We start from the raw sequence: 16,294 nt of genomic DNA on the forward strand, positions 1-16,294 counted from the left end.
TCCAGCCTGAACCACCCCTGGTGGAGCTTGAGGCCATTCGCCCTTGTCCTGTCCCCTGTCACTTGGGAGAAGAGCCCAGCTCCCTCCTCTCCACAACCTCCTTTCAGGTAGTTGGAGAGAGCAATGAGGTCTCCCCTCAGCCTCCCCTTCTCCAGGCTAAACACCCCCAGCTCTCTCAGCTGCTCCTCGTAAGGCCTGTTCTCCAGGCCCTTCACCAGCTTCGTTGCTCTTCTCTGGACTCGTTCCAGAGCCTCAACATCCTTCTTGTGGTGAGGGGCCCAGAACTGAACTCAGGATTCGAGTTGCGGTCTCACCAGTGCTGAGTACAGAGAATAACCTCCCTGGACCTGCTCATCACGCCATGTATCGAGGTCTCTGTTCATAGCTGTCTTCCTAACAAGTACATTTGGTTTGTGTAATCCTAGGGGATCCATGTCGAGCCTGGAATCCTGCAACAGCGGCTTTTCCCAGCTGAGTGGAGCCACAACATCATCCAGCCAGTCCCAGAGCAGCTCCCATCTTTCTAGATAGCAGGACCAAGGCTGCAGCGGCCAGGAGGCCACCCCGGAGCTGCTCTGTGCACCAAACCAAAGAGCATCCCACGATGCTGTTGGTCCTGTGACCACGTGGAGCAGCTGTGTGGACACAGAGGCTTCTGCGAGCTGCTGGCAACGTGAAAACTTAGAATTGAAATGGCAAACTCAGACTTTTGATATCGGATGCCCTCTTCTCCGTAGTCCTTTTCACCAATTGCAGTTCTTGGATGAATGTCCTGTTGCATGGATCTGCGTGTTACTCAACTCTAAAGGGCTCTTCCCAATCAGTCCTTTTCCTGCGTGCAGGAGAGGAGGCTGATGTTGCCTTATCTGTTTGATCAAGGACTGGATGATTCCTCTGTACCAAAATGAACCTGGTTTGCTGGGTGCCCGGACCACCAGTTCCGTCGGAACATAAACCTGTGCTGGAGGTGCAGGGACTTAAAGCAAACCGTGAAGACTTTATAGAGAGAGAGTGTTTCAGAAATCAGTTCCAGGGCAAACCTGAAACCCTTTCTGAGCTGATAGGATGCTGGTAGGGAATGGGTTTGATTTTTTTTTTTTTTTAACCCACTGAGACACAAACGTCAGACTGGTTTTCTAGAAAGTGCAGGCAGAGATTCTGCCCCCAGTAAGCAACTTCTTAATGAGAGACTGTTTTTTCCCTTTTCCTCAGGTTTACAAGCAATAATGAGTCAATCAGACCCATCTCATTAAAGTGATGGGAATGGAATCAAACTGTAAAGGGCTAAGAAAAGCAATATTTCATTTCCTGAAGGCACAAAGCTCTGTGGCAGCATTGCAGACTTTGCTTCTTTAAACGTGGGCTAACTTGAAGAGAAAATTTTTAAAAAGAAGCAGCCTGTGTGTGTTTCAGCACTCACTGAGATGCATTTATTCAAATACTGCTTATTTAAAATTAATTTTTAACTTATTTATAATTTCAGAAATTGCTATTTATTAAATCCAATCGTCTTTTTTAATGGGACAAACTTTGTTTTAGGAGGGAATAACTGATTGTCTTAAGTCCCAAGAAATCTTTCTACCTGGGTTCTGATCTACCTGGATGTTCTCGCATAAAGGGCTGTATTGGACATGGCATTTGGGGTGAGAGCTGTGTCACTTCTTCCTGTGAGATAAAGTTAGTCTAGTGCTTCTTGGACACCAGAAGGACGCCGCTTAAGATTAAGAGGCAAGGACTGAGCTCGAGAGCTGTAAGAATTTTGGTTTGGTGTGTCTTTGCGACACCACAGAACCCCATATTTGCATCATCTCCACTGGTTATTGCAGAGCGTGGGTGTGTAGGGAAAGTGACGGAGATCTGCGAATCAGGTTGGGTCACACGGTTACAGGACTTCTTGTCATGGTGGCAACTACACAAGAGCGGGCTTCAAACTTGCTGCTTTCGATCCCACTGGGCTGTGTGGAGACCTCATCCCCACCGGCTGGAGGTCACCACCGCACGGATCTGCTGCACCATGAGGGCACGAGCCTGCCACTGCTCGGGTTGTCCCAGCCAAGTGGCTCCTGTCACCTATGACTAAACTGGGTGAGTTTCCAATGTGTTCTGGGCTTGGGATGGGGCAGCACAGATGATCCATGTATCCAGGGCTGTGTCTCTCAGTCAGGACTTGGCATTTCTTTACCTCTTAACAAGTTATTAAGGTTGATGGAATCCACGCACCTAAGAACAGATGTGTGAACTGGTTCCTTCTGGCCCTGCCTGTTCCATTAGAGGTTCTGAAGGACCAGGCGCTGGCAGAGGAGAACAGAGCCCCAGTCTCTGGAGGAACAGGAGATGAAGACCTTGATGTGGTTGTGTAAATTGCCTGGGGTTTTTTAAAGGGGCTGGAGTCAAGGAAATTGCTCTTCCTCACATGTCCCACTGAGAGTGGAACAGGGACCTCAGTTATGCAGGGCTCCGGGGAGGTTTGGATCTCAGAGCATTCCCCAGCTGTTCTGTGGCCTCTGGAACTCCTGTCTCCAGCATCTTAGTGTAACTGGGTTCTGGCAGAGAGGGAAAAGTGTGGCCTTTGCTCTGGAAAACCAGAGGTTCCGGAGTTAAAAGTGTGTATGTATGTCCCTGATGTAAAATCCTTTATCCATAATTAATTCTGATGTTAGAAATAGTTTCAAACCGACTCCCGAAGCACCAGGAGCAAACCCAGCCTCATCCTCCCGATGCCGTTCCAGGGTTTGTTCCTCGTTGCTTGGTCCTTATGATTGGTCACATCCCATGGTGGTACCATTCCTGTATGCTCTGGTTAAGAATATCCTCCATTGCACTGGATTTTCTTTTTATTATTATTGCTTTAAAATGCAGCATCTGCTGCTCCCCTGTCCCCAGGAGAGCTGGGGAGGTTCGACTCCTGTCAGCGAGACAGCTGGAGCCTGGCAGCCCAGTGAGGGCTTGGGAGGAATTTGGGGTTCTGGCTCCATGGGAGCCACTTGTCTCTCAAATATCAGCCAGAGCTTTGAACACCAGGCTCCGGTGCTGAGTGGGAGGTGACACAGGGCAGTGCCCTGTGCCCGGCGGTGTCCGTGAGCTGAGGTTTGGGGGGAATAAACAGCTGGGGACTTAAAAAATATCTCCTTGGTCCATTGGGGCTTTCCTGTTTCAGATGTTCCATATGCAAACACAACAGCTACCTCAGGAGCAGCATTTGCCGCAGGATATGGGCTCTCGCCAGGGCACTGCGCTGTCAGTACAAAGCACGGTGCCGGTGTTTATGGTTCCATATGGCTCGATCCGAAGCCTTCAGGCTTAGCCATTCCTGTGGGTTTGCCCCGTCCTGCCATTTACTGGCCTCCGTCCCAGTAGGACTCAGAAAGGGAAACAGAGCCCACCACCTGTGGGCTGCAGTGTCGGACACGGGTGTATTCGAGCTGGCCAGGCTGGGTGAATCAGTTTCCTCTCAGTAACAGGGAAAAAACTCAACTTTTATTGAGAATTTATACTCCTGATCGAGGTATTCATCAAAAGATTTTGAAAATACCATAATCTGCAAGCTGTAACCCTGCCCCTTGGCACTTCTGAGGGGAAGCAGGGAGCCCGGCCGTGTCCCCGGGCATGCAGTCCCTCTGATGACATGGCAGCTCGGGCTGGCCCTTCATTCCAGAATGCATTTCCCTAGCTCAAACTTCATTGAAGTATGAAGCGTTTTACACTGTGAACACTGAACACCACAAGAAACAGGCACTGGAATCTACAGCCCAACACCAACAGCAATCGTCATTGATTACTGCATGCTCTGAGCTTTAATTCTTCCCACGTATTTGTGATGATTCTTAGACCAGATTCTCTCTCAGAAAGCTAAACTGGAATTGCGTGATATTGACTTTTAATGACATTGGTATCCAGTTCCGAGCTCTCAGTTACATGAGGTACATGGGCATTAATATATTTTAGCAACCACTGATGCTCTCTCCCTTGCAGTCACCTTCACTTTCACATATCGAAGTCCTGGTGTTTTCTCAGCCAAAACCTCCCCAGCATCGTTTACGACCACGCTAGCAAAACGCAGGGTTCTTTGTAATGTTGTTACCTGGCCACAGGCATGCGTCATTATGGTGCCTGGGGGCTCTGGGAGGCGCTGTGTGTTTCTGTGTTGGAAATAAAACCCATCTCTAAAAAACATTGAGTGTTTGATGCAACTGTTCAAAGAGTAGAGCTGGAACTATCAGCCCGTGTGCTGCTCTCTTTGCCCACAGAAGTGGGCTTGTGTTCAGTTATTCCCACATTTTAACCAACTAAAACATCTTTTTTTTTTCCTGCGGAACCAGCACTGTTTATTTTCCCACCCCAGAGGAGGCACCACAACACCTCATCCTGCAGCAGAGCTTGTTATTTAAAATCAGAAGGGCCTGTTGGGTGTGAGCAGACAGCTGGGATTAACTAGGGAAGGACTGCGTTGGCCACCTGCCACTGGGGATCAAGAATTGGAGTTCCAGGCAGTTATTAGTAACAGGCTTTATTCAAGTTTCAAAGAGTTATCTCTAAATAATAGAAAAATAGAATCTTCCATTTACAGGATGATCTGATGCCAACAGCAGCACAAATATTATTCTAAGAGAGAAAGACCAGTGCGTAGAAGTGTTTGTATTCAGGCCCAGTCAGGCTTTAACCCCTGCCCAGCGGCACTACAGCAGCACGGTAAAGGCCAGCTCTCCCTCACATGGAAACACACTGGGTACCTTTGGGGTATGGTGGTTGTTTTTTAAGATAAAACGTCTAATTTCCAGCTGCTGTTCTGGATGGGAGTGCTGGCAGATGGCTGGCGATCCCTGCAGCGGGGACAGGGCAGTTCAGCCACCGTGAGCAAGGACTCCAGCAGGGACTGGGGGCCAAGGGCCCGCTGAGCCCAGACCTGCAGCTTCCTCAGCTCGCACTGGCTGGACCAAGCTGGGCTCTATTCCCTCCCCTGGATGGGATCGCTCCAGGCCGTGGCACCCCAGGAGCAGCCCACGCAGAGCCTGCAACAGGTACAAAACACAAGAACGAGGTGTTTTACCTGAAAGGTCTGTTTATGTTGCTGTACGGCACCTGTCAGACACTGCCAGGACTGAGGATTTTGTAAAACGCCCTGGCCCTGCGCCACCACATGGAGCCCGGCCGCTGTGCCACAGGGAATGCTGCGGGTTCACCATGTGCTGCCTCTGTGGCAACACTGACTAGAAAACTTTGTTTTAAAGCCTGAGATCAGTTTTCACCGTCCTTAAGCCAAGCTTTACACTACAGACAATGTATCCTGCCTCTTAAAAACCTTTGCCACTGCTTAGGCAAGAAGACACCTTTCTGAAGTGCCTTGTGCCTCAACTTCATCTCCCATTTCCCTCACCTACTCGAGGGAACGAGCCCATTTCCTTTCCTGCTGCAGCAGTGGAATCGCCTTATCCACCCGCGTATGTGGAAGCAGCGCCAGGGCTTGTGCCTCACATCCTCTCATGGCACCCAGGGCCGCAGTCCTGTTTGCTCCACCCGGAGCAGCAGAGCAAGAGGAGCCGGCCTGGAGCACGGCTGGGCTGGAAGCAAGGAATACTGCAGCTGGGTTAGGGAGGAGTTTAACGCTCTAGGTCTGAGCAGCCCGGTAATGGGTGGTTCAGAGCAGCAGGGCAAGGCGCAGAGCACAGTACCTTCCTCTCTGCTCAGCCAGGACTCTGGAGAAGCACCTGGCTCTGGTCCTGAGCATCCTCTGCCTCGCAGGCAGCAGCAGTGAAGGTGTGGGTGGCCTCCCCGTTCAGCTCCCTCAGTGGCTCATAGAGATAGGAACCACTCCTCCGGCGCCGCACCAACCTGGCCTGCAGGAAGAGGCCGATGTTCCCCATGGTGCTGAGCACCAGGAGCAAAGCCAGGACAGAAGTCAGGAAGATCCACGTATTTCTGTCAGACAGAAGAGAAATCCACATGAGCAACGACTCCTGCTCTGCTTTCAAGTATTCCCAGTATGCAAATGATTTCTCAAGCTTTCTACTCCATTCTCTGCCATCACAACTGGGTAGTTCTGCTCTTGGGCAGGGGGGAACCTGCTCTGCAAAAGCCTTGGAAAGGCTGCTCCGGCAGCCAGAGCAAGCAAATGTGTGCAGCTTTCCGCATTGTTCCCAAGGGGCTGGCTGTGCCCGCAGAGCAGCTGCAGGTTCCCCAGTGCCACAGACACTGAGCTCTGGTGTCCAAACTGTCCATGTCGCAGTGGGAGGGGAGTCATGGAATGGTTTGGGCTGAAAGGAACCTCAAAGCCCACCACCCCCTGCCATGGACAGCAACACCTCCCACTGGATCAGGGCCTCAAAGCCCCATCCAACCTGGCCTTGAACACCTCCAGGGATGGGGCAGCCACCACTGCTCTAGGCAACCTGGGCCAGGGCCTCCCCACCCTCAGAGCAAAACATTTCTTCCCAAGATCTCATCTCAATCTCCTCTCTTTCAGTTTAAATACATCCCCCCCTTGCCCCCCTTGTCTATCCCTACACATCTGGATCAAGAGCCCCTCCCCAGCTTTCCTGCAGCCCCTTTGAGGACTGGAAGCTGCTCTAAGGTCTCCCTGGAGCCTTCCCTTCTCCAGGCTGAACAACCCCAACTCTCTCAGCCTGGCCTCATACAGGGGGTGCTCCAGCCCTCGGATGATCTCTGCGGCCTCCTCTGGCCTTGCTCGCACAGCAGCCATCGAGCTCTATCTAACTGCGAGCTGCAGCACGCTGGGCTCAGAGTACAAGAGGTCACTGATAGGGTTTTCAGCTCCGTTTTTATCCCTTTGCCTTCCTTATGCTCATCTTTCCCATCGGGAGAGCTGTAGGTTATGTAACGAAGGCACAACACATGCTGTGGGCAAGGCAGCAGCAGCAGGTCTGACGCTGCCACGGCACCAGGAGGGGGTGGGAAGAGCCTTAGCTGGCAGCGAGTAATTGAGGGCATGGCCTCAGTGTGCCCAGACACAGGGGTGGGATGAGTATCACACACTTACTGCGACAGAGAGAACTTGTCTTCGTTCCTTCCCTTGTTCTGGAAAGCCAAACACTGCCCAGCTGGAAAATAAAAAACAGACGGAAGAAAAGGAGGGAGAGTGTACAATTTCACTGAGAAAGAGCAAGTTTAGGTGAGGTGGTCACGAAGCAAAAGGAGCATCACTCCCCAAAGCTGCTCTTCCCCTACCCCAGCAATACCTGTGTTTAACTGCTCCTGCACTCCCGTGTCGGCACTGATGTTGCAGCTGCCCGTCCACCGGTCGCAGGGACACGTGTGCTCACAGGCGCATCGGTTACGGCAGCCTGGCCCGTACCAGCCCATGGGACACTCTGCAGAATTCAGGACACAGCAGCTGGCCACTTCACGTGCTCTGAAGCCATCCAGGCTGCCCCTGCAGTGCCCATTCCCCCTGCTGCTCCAGCTCTCGGACAGGCAGGATGGGCACACTCAGAGCTCCAGGAGTGGCTCAACCCTCACCTACAGCTCACTGAGGTGTTCATGTTGCTTGTCACCACAGCAATCTCTGGCCTTATTACTTCCCATGCATTTTTCTCCCTGTCACATCTGCACCACAGCCGTGCTGTTTGATTCATAAGCCAAAGGGACAGGGGCAGCAGCGGCCAATCACTAAGGGCAGCAAACCCCAAATCCTGCCCCGACAGAGCCGTTCTGCCTGCCCACCCGGCCTCCTCCAGCCTGAGAGCACCAAACTGCAAGTTAACTGCTGTGATTTTGTTTACTTCACAGAGGGGATTTTGTAAAGTAGGGATTGGGATGGCTGAGTGCTCCCAGGGTGGGAACAAAGTCCCCTAACCACGCACACACTATGTTTGCACCCACGCTGCAATTAACTTCTCCTGTCAGCAGAGCCGGCTGCTTACTCGGATACAGGGGGGGCCCAAGCCCTTCAGAAAAGCTGGCTTGGTTACACAACGTCAAATATCGCTGGCTCCATGAGCACAAGTGCATGCACAGCCAGAGTTCAAAGGCTGCCAGCCAGAACCACCCTTTACAGCCTTTCCTGCTCACTGACTGGGATCATGTGAAGCCCAGCTGAGGGCAGGGGCCAGTGCAGCCCCCTCGAGCGAAGGATGTGTGAGTATCCAGGTTCTACGCTCACTCACCAGCTTGGGAAAGCAACACGGTTCTTTGGGACAAAGACTAAACAGGGGCCCACGATTTTCTAATGAAGAAAACTCCTCTTTCCTCTCTGCTCCCTCCTTGTCTTTTTAGCCAATTTGGGTCTGAGAGACAAGCCTTTAGGATCTGGGAGCTGGCAGGTTATGCTCTGGCTGTGAAGTCCAGGCCTGAGCCTGCCTAGCAGCCCTTGCGCTTGCTTTGCCTGCATGAGGTGGCTCAGAGGTGACGCCAGAGCCTCTCTGCAGCCCAGGCAGTTCCTCAGAGCAGCCCTTACCATGCTCGCAGCTGGTGCCGTAGTAACCTGCCAGGCAGGAGCAAGCTCCGTGCACGGGATCACACAAGCCACCGTTCTGGCACTGGCATTTCTGGGTGCACAAGGCCCCATAGAACCCGCTCGCACAAGCTGCAGGAGACAAGCAGAGATGTCATCAGATCCTGGTTCCAAAGGCGGTAACCCCACCCCACGTTCCCCTCGGGAAGCAGTCACTGTCGCAGGACACTGTCGGCTGCTCAGAGAACAGAAGCTGAGGCCAGGCCACGTGCTTCACACCAGGCCAATCTTAAGGCGCAGCCTCTCCCCTGGCTCTCCCTCTCAGGGAGTCCCCATCATGACAGGGAAAGGGGTCACACCGGCCATTCGCAGGCTGTGAGGGAGTGGGAGTCAGCATTACCTTCACTGCAGTTGCTGCCCATCCAGCCGGCATCACAGAAACATCCAGCTGCGCAAACACACAAACAGGCATTAACGACAACATAGAACAACTCAGAAACAGCAGGAATTTAAAATTAGGAGCTTCTGCTCTTGGGGTGTCCTCTTGACTTTCCTTGACCCTGCCAGGGAGCCCACAGCAGAGAAATCCTGAATGTGCACACAGGTTAGGGTCAAACATGTGCCCGCTGCCACTACCAAACACAGCAGAACCTCTTGCTGGTTGGGTTTCAAGTGATTAACCTGGGTCAAGGAGCCAGAAGACCAAGCGTATCCTGGGCGGCATCAAAAGCAGCGTGGCCAGCAGGGCCAGGGAGGTAATTCTGCCCATCTATTCCGCTCTTGTGAGCCCCTACCTGGAGGACTGTGTCCAGTTCTGGAATTCCCAACATAAGAAGTGCATGAATCTGTTGGAGCAGGGTCAGAGGAGGGCTACAAAGATGATCAGAGGGCTGGAGCAGGAGAGTCAGGTAAAGAAGGAACAACAACAAAGGGTGGGAGGCAGGACTCAGCTGCTTTGCCAGAGCGTAATGTGTTGCCCTGTCAGTCAGCAGATTTACAGCCCCAGGGGGCAGGAAGGGAAACAGAGACAGAGTGTGACGTCAAGTCCTGTTCCAGGTCCTGTGTCCATACCCAAGTTTCAGCCTAGCACTGCTGCTGTCTCCTAAAGGCAACAAATATGTTCTGACCACCTCTACTGCTGCTCCAGGGGCTGGTGGGAAGGTGGAGAGCAGCTACACACACTCAGAAGGCAGGACAAGTGTTGAGGCACGTGGCATCCGCTGGCATCCAGAGTCAGGGCATGGGCTGGCCTGACAATCACTGCCAGAGGCACTAGAAAGCCAGGATCCTGGGCAGGGAAGCCTCTCCAAAGACCACTGCTCTCTGTGGCAAAGGAAGTGGCTACTGGTGATGCCAGCTCATGTAAGCTACGCTTCCCTCATACCAAAGTAGGAAAGGGCATCGTGGGCCAGCTGGGACTACACACTACAACGCATGGAGTCCTCACCACAGTGCTGCACAGGGAGGGGAGTGAATCCACTCAAGATACACTGCTCGGGCCCGTGCTTTTGGACACAAAAACGCCAGCGCTCCAGGCTTGGGAAATAGCAGCTGGAAAGCTGCCTGGCAGAGAAAGGCCTGGAGGCAATGGTCAACAGCTGACTGAACATAAGCCAATAGTGTGCCCAGGTGGCCAAGCAAGCCAATAGTATCTTGGCTTGTGTCAGAAACAGCGTGGCCAGCAGGACCAGGGAAGTGATTCTGCCCCTGCACTCAGCACTGGTGAGGCCACATGTTGAATACTGTGTTCAGTTTGGCCCCTCACTATAAGAAAGACATTGACGTCCTGGAGCGCATCCAGAGAAGGGAATGGAGCTGGGGAAGGGGCTGGAGAACAAGTTTTATGAGGAGCAGCTGAAGGAACTGGGGTTGTTTAGCCTGGAGGAGGCTGATGAGAGACCTTATTACTCTACAACTACCTAAAAGGAGGTTGTAGAGAGGTGGGTGTTGGTCTCTTCTCCCAAGTCACAGGTGATAGGACAAGGGGGAATGGCCTCAAGCTGCGCCAGGGGAAGTTTAGATTGGACATCAGGAAAGACATCTTCACAGAAAGGAGGTGTTTAAAAGGCAGGTAGATGGAGTGCTTGGGGATATGATTTAGGAGTGGACAAGTATGGTTGAAGCTGATGATCTCAAACGCCTTTTCCAACCTAATGATTCTATGATTCTCCTCCAGCAGCCCCTGGGCACCCACTGGCACCTCTGTGTTGGAAGCCTGTGGGCACTCTGACTCACCATCGGTGCAGACGCCGTGCTGGCTGCAGTTGTGGGGGCCACAGTCCAGTACATCACAGGCTGGGCCGCTCCAGAAGCTGCTGGTGCAGCGGCACTCGCCATCCACACAGTCTCCGTGGCCGCTGCAGTCGTCAGGCTCGCAGGCGGGCTCGTGGACACACATGACAGTTGAGATGCTCCGCGGGCAGCGCCACATGTTGTCAAAGGAGCTGGGAACAGAAGAGTGGTGCCATGTGGTGTGCAAGCATCGTGACGCTCCCCACCCTACATGAAACCAGCTGATATAATCCACAAATTTTCATCTTGACTCCCACCTTCCCATCACTAGTATTCTTGATTGCCAATGTGTTAACAAAGTGTTAACTCCGATTTGACAGGAGTCATTTCAAACATGGAATTTCCGAAGGCAACATAGAAACTCTCCCTTCAGGTGGTCCCAGCTTAACTTTGGCACTCAACACACCTTTTTTTTTGAATATTACTTGCTTTGCTATAAGTAATGGCATTGCAGTTGTAGCAGTTCTTGGCTTTCAGCTGTCAGGCAGCAAACTGAATGTTAAATGCCTTCATATTTACGGTCAGAAATTACTAAAAAGCTAAAATTAAAGTAAAATATTCTCTGGGTTCCCTCATGCGAGGCAGGGCAGGGTCTCCAAGCCAGTGTTTCTCTGCCACACCAACAAGCTCTTGACCAATCTCTGCAAACTCCCATGGGGGTGCAGCTCTGAATCTCCCAGCACAAGAGACACTTCCTTATCTGAATCCCACATCAGGCCACTCAGTCACACACAGAGCTTTGTCTGCCTGAGAACAACTAAACTTTAATCCCGGATGACTAAGTGGAATAATATGTTGTCACTAAATCACTTTAAGTTTCAGAGTCTCTCTCCCTCACAACCCGTCACGTGCCTTGATGCTGTGATTCCCAGCAACACAGAACGGTGTTGAGGGGCCGGGCTGCAGTCCGCACACCAGCAGGACCTGCAAGGTCGCTGAAGCAGCCCTGGAAATGTACACCAGCACCTACCAGTGCTCAGAGGGGTAGCTGGCGAGGGTCCCGTTTAAGACCAGTGTTGCAGATCCTCCTCCATCCAGGTTGATAGCATTGACAATTCCCTGCTGCTTCAGAAATTCAGCCATTTCCCAGAGGTTAACCCTGCAAAGGCAAGCAGTCACCCGTTGCTCATTCATACTACCCGACTTCAATGAAATTGCTACACTAGAAGCTCGGTCCCTACCCTCAGGGGAAGGGGGAGAAGTTCTCAGGGGTCCTGAGGGATGCTGACTCACTGCCTGGAATCTGCATCAGCCTCCCGGGCTCTGCCAGACAGACACCCAGCAGCGGTGCCTGCAGCTGACCTTGAGCTCTGCAAGGCTCTGCCTTCAAACACAGCCCTGGTAGCCACACAGCCCTGGTAGCCACACAGCCCCTCCAGTTCCCCGGGCAGAATCCAAGGCCAATCCCACATTGGCCTTGCAGCCTCACCATAGCCCTGGCCTTACCCTCGGGATTCAGTCTGTCCATCCACATGAACCAGGACCAGCCGCCCCTGCCTGTCGTGTCCCACCGCCGTCCTGGCCGATATCACATTGATGAACCTGTCAAAGGTTCCTGTGCAGGAGGGAATTGTTCGCACACAGCTGGGTGACAGAGCTGGCTGCTCAGATACATCTGCCTGCAAAACAGCTCCCAACAGGGAGCTCATCTAAACCGAAACACAGCTGAGAACAGAGCCCAGGTTCCTCTTGGTCATCTGAGCCCATCTAGGAGTAACATTTCCAGAAGCACTCGTTAAGTGTTTGTCTGGTACAGGGACAAAGAAGGGGATTTTCTGCCCTTGGTTTTAAACTCCTGTAAGAGGTGTCTGCTTTGAGTGTCCCTGGACAAGCACTGACACCAACCATGCCACCACACTTTCCAGTCCTCACCAAATACCCTTCCATGCCCTGGCCTGGTGGGTGCAGCCTCGCAGTGCCGGCAGCCTATTTCTTGTGCTGCACTGGCCACAGACTTGGGGTGAAGCAGCACAGAAGAAATGTGGACCTCTTAAGTGAGTGGCAAACTCCAACTGGACAAGATGATTTCCACTGCTATCCCCTCTGTCCAACAGCCTCATCAGAAGGAACACGTGCGCCCAGGCTAAAGCTGGGCTTCATCATATTTACCTGTGGTTTGAATTTCATCACACTCAGCCATTCGACTCTGATTGACGTACACTTCCCCATCTCTGAGGAGCCAAACAACTCCACTCACGAGCTGAACGAAAGGGTTTGCTTGATCCAAGACATCTTCCTCTGACAGGTAACTAGGAAAAAGAGCAGGAGAGGTTATCCACAGGCACAGCAGTGTCACATAAGCTGCCAGCAGGCTCCAGAAACAGGAAGAAGGGGACGAGGTGGCTAGAGGAAGGCCAGCTGCACCCACAACTAGAAGCCAAGAGGCAGCAGCTTCGTGGGGTGTGGGTAACCCTGTGCCCATCCTGCTGCTGGTGGTGCAGTGTGGAATGGTCAAGGGCAAAGTGCTCTCCTCACTGCCCTGACAGACCGGATCGCTGACACCAACGCTATTTCTAGTGCCACATTTTGGAAGCCACAAAGACACTAAGCAGACACCACCACATAGGGAGCCATGGCTGCATTTGACACAGAAACCCTTCCCGAGCACATGAGCAGCAGGGCAGAGCCGAGAGTGAGGATCCTGCAGCTATTGCTGATCCCCTCGCAGAACTGGACATCACCAACTCCACCACATAAGCCAAGGCCAGGGTTCTGTGGGCTGGCCATGGGCTGGCTGAGTCAGTTGGGCTTTGCAGGGTCCCTTGCTGACCACTGAGGGTACAAGGGAGGGGGCTAACAGGAGGGTGAAGAACGCAGCAGCTTCCAGCCTGCTTCTCAGTCTTCCAAGACCATCAGAAGGACCTCTGGGAACCTTTGAAGACCTTTGGGTGCCTGGTGCTGGGGATGGGCACCTCCCAAGGGCCATTACTTGCAGCAGGCACTAATGTCCCTCCATCAGGTGCTCCTCATGAGAGAGTGCATTGTGCTTGTGTCTCCACGAGATGTTAAACCTCATCCGCATGGGTGAGGTTTAACAAGGCCAAGTGCAGAGTCCTATACTTGGGACAGAACCCCACGCAGTGCCTGGGGAGGAGTGGCTGGAAAGCTGCCTGGCAGAGAATGACCTCGGAGTGCTGGTTGACAGCAAGTGAACATGAGCCAGCAGTGGCCAAGAAGGCCAGGAAGGCCAATGGAATCTTGGCCTGTATCAGAAACAGCATGGCCAGCAGGTCCAGGGAAGTGATTGTGACCCTGGACTCAGCACTGGTGAGACCCCACCTTGAATCTCAGGTTCAGGTTTGGGCCTCTCTCTACAAGGACACTGAGGTCCCGGAGTGCACCCAGGGAAGGGGCTGGAGAACAAGGGTTATGAGGAGCTGCTGAGGGACCTGGGGCTGTTTAATCTGGAGAAAAGGAGGCTATGGGGAGACCTCATCAATGTCCACAACTGCCTGAAAGGAGGCTGTGGTGAGGTGGGTGTTGGTCTCTTTCTCCTTATTCTCTCTCTATCGCAAGCCGCTTTACGGGCACAATTAATAAAGTTCCAGTTTGGATTGAAATTTAACTCCCTTGACTTGTTGAATTATTGCTTTTTCTTTTGCACTCCGAAATTATAAACGAAATGAACTACCACATGTCCACTTATGAGTGGACTGTGAGACCGGGAGAGGCCCAGGAGGCAGCGATCTCTGCCAGCCTTCAGGGAGAAGAGCATGCTCTCCAAACACCCTGATCCTTACCCAAACACCATGGTGCCATCCTTCCGGATGCCGAACTGAGCATTCTGCAGCCCTCCGGAGTTTTTGACCAGGGTGCCATCGCTCACCACGTTCCCGAGGCATTCCCCGGTCTCCATGTTGAAGTACCCGCCGTTCTGGGCCACCAGGCACCCGCGCAGCCTGGCGGTTTGCTCCACTGGTGCCCTGTGGCGCTGCCAGCAGCCGCCCGCGCCGCCAGGCTCCAGCACCGACAGTGTGCGGAGTGGATCCCGCACGAAGGTGAAGTGGCCATAGACAGGGCGAGAGTCCTGGCCGTGTGGGGGGAGGTAGGAAACAAAGGTCCTGGTGGTGGCTACTGGGCCTCCTCCCGTGGTGTCACCAGGCCAGGCCTCATGTGTGGCGTTACCGAAGCGGAGGGGCTGGCAGTCACGCACGTGGCGGTGTGGGTGTCGAGGGCCGTGCCGGGATGGCGGGTACGGCTGCAGCGGGGCAGCAGGGCTGCTGCGGGGGGAGAGAGCACACTGTCACCTTGGAAGCCCCACAGCCCCAGCTCCATTCATAGAATCTTAGAATCACCAGGTTGGAAAAGACCCATTGGATCAACAAGTCCAACCATTCCTGTCAAACACTAAACCACGCACCTCAGCACCTTGTCCACCCGTCCCTTAGACACCTCCAGGGAAGGTGACTCAACCACCTCCCTGGGCAGCCTCCCACAGTGCCCAATGACCATTTCCATGAAAAACTTTTTCCTAATGTTCAGCATAATCCTCCCCTGGTGGAGCTTGAGGCCATTCTCTCTCGTCCTGTCCCCTGGCACTTGGGAGAAGAGCCCAGCTCCCTCCTCTCCACAACCTCCTTTCAGGTAGTTGGAGAGAACAATGAGATCTCCCCTCAGCCTCCTCTTCCCCAGGCTAAACACCCCCAGCTCTCTCAGCGCTCCTCCTAGGACTTGTTCTCCAGCCCCTTCCCCAGCTTCGTTGCTGTTCTCTGGACTCACTCCAGAGCCTCAACATCCGTCTTGTGGTGAGGGGCCCAGAACTGAACCCAAGATTCGAGTTGCGGTCTCTCTCGAGTTGAGTCCAGAGGGAGAATAACCTCCCTGGACCTGCTGGTCACACAAAGCGGTCCCCGTGCCACCCCCCCCGCCATGCCCCACACCCCCCGCTGCCTCCGCCATCCCCCCGGTCGTTTTCTCACTTCCCAGGGGTCCCGTTGCCGCCGTCCCCCGCCCCTCACCCCGCACCGCCCGCCGCCTGCAGCCACCCCATGACCGCAAGGGCTGCCAGCGCCGCACGCTCCACCGCCGCCATCTTGGGGGCATCAGCGCCCCTGGCGGAGGAGCGAGGGAGGAGCCCCGAGGGGAAGGACCGGGCGTGCTGGGGGAGGAGGAGCTCGAGTGCCGGCTGCTCTCCGCTCCCCTCTGAGAATCATAGAATCACGGAATCACCAGGTTGGAAAAGACCCACCGGATCATCGAGTCCAACCATTCCTATCAAACACTAAACCAGGTCCCCCAGCACCTCGTCCACCCATCCCTTAAACACCTCCAGGGAAGGTGACTCAACCCCCTCCCTGGGCAGCCTCTGCCAGTGCCCAATGACCCTTGCCATGGAAATTTTTTCCTCATGTCCAGCCTGAACCTCCCCTGGTGGAGCTTGAGGTCATTCCCTCTTGTCCTGCCCCCTGTCACTTGGGAGAAGAACCCAGCTCCCTCCTCTCCACAACCTCCTTTCAGGTAGTTGTAGAGAGCAATGAGGTCTTCCCTCAGCCTCCTCTTCTCCAGGCTAAACACCCCCAGCTCTCTCAGCCGCTCCCCATAAGGCCTGTTCTCCAGCCCCTTCACCAGCTTCGTTCGACGTACATGTCCCCATCT

The 16,294-nt window shown here is 53.6% G+C and overlaps 2 protein-coding genes across 4 annotated transcripts in view; one reads left to right on the forward strand and one right to left on the reverse strand.

Moving 5' to 3' along the window:
- The window catches only part of SEC14L5 (SEC14 like lipid binding 5), a 44,068-nt gene extending 39,879 nt beyond the window's left edge, over positions 1-4,189 (forward strand). For all 3 annotated transcript variants that reach the window (XM_069870134.1, XM_069870132.1, XM_069870133.1), the window contains one exon: positions 426-4,189. In XM_069870134.1, the coding sequence (XP_069726235.1) occupies positions 426-531 (106 nt within the window). In that variant the 3' untranslated portion in view covers positions 532-4,189. The remainder of the gene's footprint in view (positions 1-425) is intronic.
- Positions 4,190-4,477: 288 nt separating this feature from the next.
- On the reverse strand, positions 4,478-15,706 carry NAGPA (N-acetylglucosamine-1-phosphodiester alpha-N-acetylglucosaminidase). The gene is made up of 12 exons (XM_069870159.1): positions 15,658-15,706; positions 14,440-14,919; positions 12,809-12,948; positions 12,146-12,254; positions 11,670-11,798; positions 10,643-10,851; positions 8,808-8,855; positions 8,411-8,539; positions 7,194-7,325; positions 6,995-7,055; positions 5,670-5,916; positions 4,478-5,009 (listed from the first exon to the last, which is right to left on the reverse strand). Exons 1-11 carry the CDS (start codon positions 15,687-15,689, stop codon positions 5,682-5,684), a joined length of 1,704 nt encoding a protein of 567 aa, XP_069726260.1. The 5' UTR covers positions 15,690-15,706; the 3' UTR covers positions 4,478-5,009; positions 5,670-5,681.
- Positions 15,707-16,294: the final 588 nt, after the last annotated feature.

Source organism: Phaenicophaeus curvirostris, chromosome 16, assembly GCF_032191515.1.
Source record: "Phaenicophaeus curvirostris isolate KB17595 chromosome 16, BPBGC_Pcur_1.0, whole genome shotgun sequence".
Taxonomy (NCBI): Eukaryota; Metazoa; Chordata; class Aves; order Cuculiformes; family Cuculidae; genus Phaenicophaeus; species Phaenicophaeus curvirostris.

Bases quoted from the DNA above. Each gene is read 5' to 3' on its own strand.
- NAGPA (XM_069870159.1), bottom strand. From the start codon at position 15,689: ATGGGGTGGCTGCAGGCGGCGGGCGGTGCGGG. The intron at 11,799-12,145 runs GTAAGGCCAGGG...TTGCCTTTGCAG, and splicing joins GGACAGACTGAATCCCGAGG to GGTTAACCTCTGGGAAATGG. The intron at 5,917-6,994 runs GTAAGTGTGTGA...TCTGTCTGACAG, and splicing joins GACAAGTTCTCTCTGTCGCA to AAATACGTGGATCTTCCTGA.